General features: G+C 40.0%; 1 protein-coding gene across 3 annotated transcripts; it reads right to left on the minus strand.

Annotated features, from left to right (window-relative positions):
* Positions 1 to 1,952: 1,952 nt before the first annotated feature.
* LOC127964071 (aspartate beta-hydroxylase domain-containing protein 2-like) lies at positions 1,953 to 9,120 on the minus strand. 3 transcript variants are annotated; one of them, XM_052564226.1, is made up of 5 exons: positions 9,031 to 9,118; positions 8,601 to 8,835; positions 6,718 to 7,941; positions 5,641 to 5,754; positions 1,953 to 3,147 (listed from the first exon to the last, which is right to left on the minus strand). In XM_052564226.1, the coding sequence occupies exons 3-5, from the start codon at positions 7,610 to 7,612 to the stop codon at positions 3,038 to 3,040; spliced, it is 1,119 nt and encodes a 372-aa protein (XP_052420186.1). In that variant the 5' UTR covers positions 7,613 to 7,941; positions 8,601 to 8,835; positions 9,031 to 9,118; the 3' UTR covers positions 1,953 to 3,037. The 3 variants fall into 3 exon arrangements, with proteins under 3 accessions (XP_052420186.1, XP_052420188.1, XP_052420187.1); XM_052564228.1 differs by lacking the exon at positions 8,601 to 8,835 and having other exon boundaries at positions 9,031 to 9,120; XM_052564227.1 differs by having other exon boundaries at positions 6,718 to 8,835.
* Positions 9,121 to 9,407: the final 287 nt, after the last annotated feature.

Consider the following 9,407-nt stretch of genomic DNA (forward strand, 5'->3'; position numbering starts at 1 on the left):
TCATTCAGACTAAAATGAACCTATTTATCAGTCAAAGTGCATCAGTTCTGAAAACTGACTTCGGTTTTCTTTTGTTTAAACGTGTCTGATCATTTGGATGTTTATCTTTTATTTTTTAGCAAAGGGACTTTGATGCAAATTGCAGACCTATGATGTGGTAATATCTGCACTTTGAATTTGCAAATATCTAAACAGATGGTTAAACTGTTCTAAATATTCCTGAATGATGAATAAATGTTGCCAGAATAAATGCATTATTAAAAAAAAAGAGATCATTCAGCATACTTTTCTCTGAATTATCTGAATCTTTTGAATTCAGCAATGAAGGTTCCTTAGGGAAATGGTTGTAATGTGTGTGTGTGTGTGTGTGTGTGTGTGTGGCACAGACTGAGAGCATGTCTGCTGTAGTGTTCAGGGAATGTGTCCTGCAGTGTCCCTGTCTGCTTCAGAATGTCCCTCCAGTATGTTGCCGACCTCCAACATTCATCAGTTTTCTCTTTCAGACACTGCTATTGGTAAAAGGTGCCCTTTTGTGCTGATAACAAGCCTTGCGCATCCAATTAAAAATCTTAACCTTCACCTTTAGCAGATGAGTGGAAACATTCATCCAGACTCGTTGTTAGCTGCTTTACACTCGCCCTGTCATAAATGACTGTCTAGCTCCACCCTGCGTCAATGATGCTATATTGCAATATGTAAGTTTCTGTGCTGGTAGGCCCTCACTCAGAACCAGTTATTTTGAAAGCCGTGTCACTTGAGACGCGAGCGCAGCGGTCAAACATATAGGGTGTTTAAAAAAAGTTGCAAATCAGCGCAATGTATGTATAATCTTCATACAAAGTCTTCTTTTATATACATTTGAATAGCTAAAGTGAACTTTGTTAAATTCTATGTGGCTACCCGGGGCCAAATTATTACAAACCAGGCGCTTGGGAAAATACATTTTCAGTTTTTAGAACAATATTATACAGTAGCCTATACACATTATCCATCATAAAGATGTGACAGCTGTGTCTGCCAATGTAGGCTACATGTAGATTCACAGTGCATTAATATTTATATTAATATAAGAAAATCCTTTATGATGATATAAGTGCAGCTTCTAATGCTATTCTAATGAATTTCTGCAATTATTAAATAATTTTGAACGCTAACTGAATAGTATTAGATCTGCAACCTCTGCAAAATGCCATCCAGAGAACAGATATGGCCCGTAGGTGGATTACATCTGCCTTTCATTCATCTACTATTTATCTCTCTCCCCCTGTGTTAGCAAAAGAGGTTAGTTATGTAAATCTCCAGAGCTGCATCTGATAATGGCAGCACTACCCTTCTATCTGCCACCCCCATACAAAATCCTCCAAACATCCAGCATGCTGGGTTCATGTTTGTCAAAATAGCAGGTATGTTTCTGAGAAGAAGCTAATGTTGTTGTCTCTTTTCCAAAAACACCCACAGGTCATTTGCATTAATACAAAAGACAAAGGTGTGTAATGCTATTTTTGATCTTGTTTAAATCAAGCATTGCCATACATTAAACAAATCCAGATATAAACCCTCCTGTTGTGTTCCAGTCATTTTGACCCAGAGACTTTCCCCCATTTTTTTTTTTTTTGTACTTTTTAAGGTTATTTTTTCCCACCTTGTTAGACTTGTGGCAATTTTAGTCAATGACAAAGTAAGAGGCCTACAAAAAATTGCTTGTAAATCTCTTACCATTCTATATTATCACCAGATACTGGATTGAATGTTCTCAAACTGAGGTACATTAATTCAGATGATCGATCAGTCCCAAAAAGAAATACAAAACTTGTGCTAACTGAAAGAAACAAGTCCACAAAAGAAAGTCTAAATCCCAGATTTGCTGGTGATAAAGCATAAAGAGAGAAATGAGAGAATGAGAGAAATTTTTACACCAAATAAGGTAAAGGATTTTCAGCACGGCACAAGGGTTAAATTAATTCTTTATTAAATCTACAGAATTACTCATCCATTGCAAAGTGAGTCCATGGCACACAATTTGGAAACATGGAAGTAGGAACGTTGTCATAAAATTGATCTGCAACTCCAAAGGTCTCACAATGATATAAAATGTCACTTCTCACGAAACGGTCTCAAAACTGTCTGTCATCTTACAAAAGGAATGTACCAATATTGATGCGGCAACCACGAAAGCTCTGCTTACAAGCAGTACGACAAAGCACAATAAGGTAGAACCTAGCACATATTAACAGCCAGAATGTTGTTGTTCAAAAACAATAAGCGTCGTGTCCCTCTTTAAGTTTCACAGAGATACAAAGCGATTGATAACGCGTTTCGATTTGATTTGAAAATTCAGGGTAGGAAAGAGTAAAGAGGAAAGCAGGCTGATTTGATGTGCTCGTATTCTTCCCCATCGAAGCGCTCCGACCCTGACTTAGGTGTGGCGGCAAAATAACTTGCCACTAGTGCCTTTAATGGAGGTCATTTTACACAATAGCTGGTAGTGCTTCAGTTCACTTCGCATAACATCTCTGCCATATATCCACATTCCTTCGAGGTAAATGTCAAATCCCCTGTCATTGCAGCATATGTCGCTTTACGACTGTTTAACTTAGCTTCTGTAAGCCTAACCTCAGTAAAAATGTACAGACCAAACAATGTACTGTGCTTCCTATACAATCCTACCTGGCTGTAGTGACCAGGCTTGGCAAAAAGTGCATTTCCATGTGCGGTTGACTGTCAATGCTGTAGGTGAAATGATACTATGACACTCACTGGGTATAAATGTGACCCTGCAGCTAAATTGTAGGAACAACATGAACGCGAGGGCTTCGTCTCAAGCGCAGTTCACCAGCAGGTTTTTGAGTTCTGTAAACACTGATAATGTACTATAGTGATGGTACATTGAAGTCTAGTCATAGGGAAAGTGAGAGTAAAGGTTGGTATACTAGAGGAAGAGACTTGTGTTCTCAACACTCTTTCTTTCCCTTTGCACTCATCTCATACTGTTAACACAATGGAAATCATTGACGTTTTTTCTCCTCATGACTCTCTCTCAGCGCCCAGGGGTGAAGATGTAGTCCAGTGCCTGTCTCTCGGCTGCGGCCACGTTTGGATGCCACAGGTCCACCATGAATACCACTCTCGGGCCATCTTCTGGAGAACCTGAGCACACAGATATGGAAAACCTGATGGAAGGGGTAAACACTAACACTGGGTTCAGAAAGTGTGTGCATGCACAAATTTGTGCGTAAAATCTGCATACAAACATGTTCACAAACAATGATTCACCATTAACTTTCATACTAAAATGTACTCTAAATTCACCGAAATTACAGTTGAACTCACACATACACAAAAAGCACATACTCTGCATGGTTTCATATTCGTATTAAGAATGTGTTTATGCATAGATAATTAATATTTCGTATATTTCACTATAAAGCTCAATCTGAGAGGTTTATCTGTATAACAATGCAGATATGTTACAACTTGATAATTAGAGGTTTTTATGAAAAGTGTCCACTGTATTTGATCCAGTTATGAGGATGGCACACTTGGCATTGCTTAAGGATATTGTGGCATGTCTTGTCTCTCAGACAAGAGCATGTCTTTTGAGAGAATCATATAGTCAAAAAAGAATATAAAGTAAAGCCTGTCTGAAAAAAACCCTTATTGAGATGGTTTGGGTGTGTTTTACGCAAATTCCTTTTTTAGTATACTGAATGATGAATGAATGAATGAGGCATCTATAAAGAGCTTTCACTGTGTATTGCTGCACACCCAAAGTGCTTTACAATCATATGAGGGGACCTCTTCAACCACCACCAGTGTGCAGCATCCACCTGGATGATGTGACAGCATCCACTGCACTCACCACACACCAGCTACAGGAGAGGAGAGAGAGTGATAGAGCCAATTCAGTGATCTACACGGGCTAGTGGAGGGAATCCGGCCAGGACACAGGGGTTACACCCCTACTCTTTACGAGAATTGCCATGGGATTTTTAATGACCACAGAGAGTCAGGATCTCGTTTTAATGTATCATCCGAAAAATGCTGCTTTTTGACAGTATAGTGTACCTGTCACTATACTGTGACGTTAGGACCCACACAGACCCTGCTGGTCTCACTAATGCCTCTTCCAGCAGCAACCTAGTTTCCCAGGAGGTCTCCATCCAGGTACTGACCAGGCTCAACCCTGCTTAGCTTCAGTGGGCAACCAGTCTTGGGGTGCAGGGTGATATGGCTTTGGCATATTCCAAATTCAGTAACATTAGAATGAGGGGAAGACTAAAAAAATTATGTAAACTCCTCTTAATTACATAGGGGCCCCTTACAACTGATTAAATGCAGATGCATTGGAGCTCCCATTCTCCAGCTTCATTAGTTTATCATTTGTCTTTAACAGTTATGTCTAATAATTGAAAGCTAAATACTATAGACGGTTTCAATTGGTGCACACGCCTGGACCTGAGTCTGTTGTGTATATCGATCTGGCTAGCTGTGCCGTCTACAAACGCAGTTAAAGTTAAGGTGATGAGTAGACTGAAGTTGGGCTCAGGTGGTTGTGCTTTGGGATGTGTTTCCCATACATTTATTTATTTGTGGAGACTCGCCACGATTTTAAAACTAAAAGATTTTCCAAAAGGCTTCATTGAATAAACATGAGCATGTACTGCACATTTAATAGTAATAATACCTTACATTTATATCAAAACGAGGCACAAGTATTTTTATATCTCTGTATTTCTGAAGGAAGACTTGCATGTTATATGTCTGATAAAGCAGCGTTTGTGAGCGTAGCTCTGCTTTGTTACAGCTGTTACTGGGGAAACCTCTATTTCTCTGCTTTAAAGAATCACCTGCTGGCAAAGAATGAATTAGCATTTTCATTAAGTCCACCTGATTTACACAGCAAACATTTTGTTTCTTATCAAAAAAAAAAAAAAAAAAAAAAAGAACTACTCTAGAGGGACTTGTTATTGATTCTATTTGGAAGTCTACCAGAAGTTAAGTTAGAGCCACAAAAGCGCATGCACAGTAACATCTGTTTATGTTGTTGCCATTGAAACTGCCTATAGCAAATGCTATAATATTTTTTTACTATACTGTCGGCATTCAATAAATATTAATTTTAAATATTTTTTTCAATATCTAATTAGCATTAATGGCAAGAACGTTGCAAACTGCATCAGCTATTAGACCTTCTATTGTGCACGGCCTGTATAAAAATGCAAGTAGTCTGTGTGTAACAGTCCTGTGTGGAGTGGGTGCAGACAGGTGCATTCTGCTATTATCAGATACTCACAAATGAACAATGAGAAATCCTTCATTTCAAACTATGCTTCACATTAGCTGGTTTTTATTTTGAGAAAATATCCCAGTGTGCACAAATTTAGCAGTTTACTGTTGGTTACAGTGTTTAATTGCTGTTATGTTTAATATTAAAATGTTTAAATCTTTATATCTTAAATTAAACAGTGTGATATCATATATAGACTTTATATCAACCACACTGATATTGAAAACAATATACTGGGAATCAAAAACCCACTAAATAACTACTGCACACTTAGTTTTCTACTTAATACTGAATAGATGCCTCATGCACTACAATTTATTATATATTCTCTACAAATTATTTCTGTTTCTCACCATCATGGAACGCAGTGTGAAGAAAAGAGTCATCGAACAGCAGGCAGCTTCCCTCAGACCAGCACTGCGGCTCTCCACCAACTACCAACTCACAACCAGAGGGCACCTTCAATCCTGCACACACACACACACACACACACACACACACACACACAGAGAAAATGGCTTACACACCTTAACCAGCCCCACAGATCGCTATATACTGTATATTGCTGCACTCACATATAATGCTTACATTTAAACATTTGTATGCGTTTGACTGAATTTATGTTTCTCATGATCTCAAATATATGATGTAAATATAAACTGTGCCTACAAATGAAATTCACATTTACAAAACAAATGAACACTTGACAAAAATAAATAGCATCTAGGTATTTATAATAGATGTGAACTCCTTCAATACTGTTTAAAAAGCATCCGATGCACCACATGAAGTTGCTTGAGAGGGATGCAAATTAGAAAAGCTCAAACATAGGATGACAACAATTGATTTAAATAAACTACCATTCAAAGGTTTGGGTTTTAATTTTATTTATTTATTTTTTTAATCTTTTCTATGACTTAAAATCATTTATTACATTTCACAAGGACAATTTTTTTTTTTGTCAGCCATTACTTCAGTTTTCTGTGTCGCATGATCCTTCAGAAATCATTGTAATATGCTGACTTGCTGCTCAATAAAAAAAAAATATATATTATTATTATGAATGTTGATTATTATGAAAACAATTGTGGTGCTTAATATTTTTGTGGAAACCATGATTATTTTTTGTTGGATTCTCTGATCAATAGATATTTCAAAAGAACAAAATTTGTTTCAAATTTAATTTCATATAACATTATAAATGTCTTTGCTATCATTTCCAAAAAAATAAAATAAAATAAAATAAATGCATCCTTGATTAATAATTTATGCATTCTTTTTTTTTCCCAACAAAAGTTATACTGATCTTTTGCACTGATCTAATCTGACTTTACTTTGATTCTAAATTTTAAAAAAATTGTTTTAATAAGTAGCTGTGCCCAAACTTTCACCTGGTATTGTACATATATTCACATCCTTTGTCCTCTTACCAAGGTGGCAGCGCAGGCGTACATTGGTTGGCCCGTAATGCTCAGTGATCATGGCTCCAGGACTGAGCACAGAGAAGCAGGCGTTTCCAAACACATTATTCGCAATAAAGGTACGGAGCTGTCCGAGCACCCTCCAGGCACGTGGACAGCGCCGAGCGTTCAGCACCATCGGAGTACCCTGGTTCACCAGATAGAAGGTCCACCACTGGCCACGAGGTGTGCTGTTGGCCTTCCAGCCCAGTGGAAGCGAAGAGCCAGTCCGACTGGACGGCAGCCGGTACACGCTCTCAAATTCAGCCAGAAGTGCCAGAAAACTTCTCTCCAGGAGCTCCACGTCATGCTTCTGCGCCTCCCGTGAGAAGAAAGGAGCAGAGGAAAGGTCCGGCAGGAAGAAGACCTCAGGTTTTTGGATGGATGGGCGGTTGCAGAGCAGATATCGGCCTTGCTCACGTACACCTTTGTGCACACGGCCCATGCCAGCCCAGGTGTAGCGCTTGGCATACTCCTGCAGGCTATGGTAGAGCCGCTGGTTCAGGCCCTCACCAGGTTTGGCACAACGAAAGCACTCAGACGACTGACAGTAGGCAAAGCCGTTAAGTTCTTCCTCGCCGACTCCGCTTCCTCCAGCCCTGCCGACCTGATGGAGTTTCAATGAGCCTCTGCGAGCCAAAAGGTCTGAGGCGAGAACTCCACCAGGAACCGCCCTGACACGTGGCTCGGGGCTGAAACCGCCACGGAGCGAAGGTGCGGAGTGTTCACATCCAACACGGTAGCAGTACCAGATAAACAGAAGGGCAAGACAAAGAGTAGTGCCTAGAGCACTGGACTCACATTCTCGCACCGACTGCATGCCACCTGCCACCCATTCCCTTATTCGCTCTAAAGACCACTCCATCCCAGCATACGAACATACATACACACTCTATCCCAAATGCACACACTCAAACATACATGCAGATATGATTTAGAGATTCTTATTTGTTGGCTTGTGCATAGGAAGGCTTGATTTGGTGTTTAACTGAAGTGACAGCCTTTGCCAGTCATCAAGGAGCTTTTTGTGCAGTCTAATTTGATCACGTGCCGATTGCTTTGGTTAATGCAAGCGCACATTTAATTTCCTTTTCAATGCATTTGGAAATGTTGACAGTGTGCCACCGTGAGATAATACAGCTGCTTCTTGCCTCCTGAACGAGACCAACAGGGACACGATGCATCCGAGGGCACCTGAGAGAGAGAAAAAAGCAGATACAGAGACATGTCATGATAAAGTGCAGCAGAATATCACTATGTCGACATTGCCGTCGAGGCAAACTGCATCACACCTGCCTTGATGGCCCGGTTTGACCACATGATCATTGCTATATACCACCCACACACATTTGGCTTCTTCTCCCCCTCCTCACACTCACGCACAGACTGAAGAGCAGCTTGATAGAGACCGCAGCACACACGGGTATGGCATTCGAAATTCAGTCTTTGCAACACCTCCACCCTGCACTTTTTAAAATCATGAGTCATGAGAGAATTCCAAGCAATTAAAGCATGCAGACAGTCATCACAAACCTGCATCAGGAGCCAAACTGCCTGACATAAAGACAAGAGAAAATTGTTGCATTACTGTTGCGTTAGGATACCTCAGATGGAATGCAATCCGACAGGCTAGAGATGAAATAATAAAACAAACCTAACATTTTAACGCAACATCTTAAGACAGCTGTCAACACAGGCAGATTGAGAGAGACAGCAGGGAATGCATACAAGAATACAGCACAAAGAAAAACAAACCCCAGCCACCTAATGCAGCATTTAAATTATTCGATAAAGCATGCAAAGACTGTAACGAGTCAATGCGCAAATTGACGCTCATTCAGTTGCATATTTACCGAGAGCTTCGCGACACTTCTTGTCTGTCAGATTCGCAGCGGCTGTCCTTCCGCCCGGCGCTGCCAGTTATTCTGCCTCTACGCTTCCCTCTCAGACACCTCCCTGATGCTGTGTTTCATTGCAGTTTCTAGTTCTGCCCTTATGTCCGTAAAGCGCTGTCAGGCGACGTCCATAATGCCGAGGACAATCAGGCAGAAAACAACATGACAGACGCCCGACGTCTCATCAGTGAATCTGGGAGTTTATATAACAAAGATGCATAACTGATTGACTGACTGGCTACTAAAACCTTAAAAAATGCTTCATTCTAATATTAATATCGATAGGCCTACGGCTCCTTTTTAGCACATTAACACATTATAATAATGGTAATAACAAGAATAATTAATGTTATTTTAGTAAAATTTGATATTAGCTATTAAAACTAACGTGCAGGTTGTAAACCGCATAAGGGGGTGTCACGGGTAGTGGGGGTTGATGTCGAATCATCCCAGTGAACCGAATCGTTATACGTTCACCAAAAAGATTCACTTAATGACAAATATAAAGTTAACATTTCAATAAAGGAGCGTGTACTACAATTTCGAGCCATTCTATAAGGTGACATTTCAGCACTTGACAAACGGACAGCGACTCATAAGCAGCACTTAAAGCACAGCTACGCGCGATTGCTTTAAGTGCATTTTTTTGGAAACGTAGGTGAAACAATAACGAATGATCGTAAAATGACTTGTAGAAAACGCTCTTAAAAGCTAAGGGCCGGGTTTCCCGATAACGATTGATCTTAGAGCTTTATTTCATAGCTG

This window comes from Carassius gibelio, chromosome B8 (genome assembly GCF_023724105.1).
Source record: "Carassius gibelio isolate Cgi1373 ecotype wild population from Czech Republic chromosome B8, carGib1.2-hapl.c, whole genome shotgun sequence".
NCBI lineage: Eukaryota > Metazoa > Chordata > Actinopteri > Cypriniformes > Cyprinidae > Carassius > Carassius gibelio.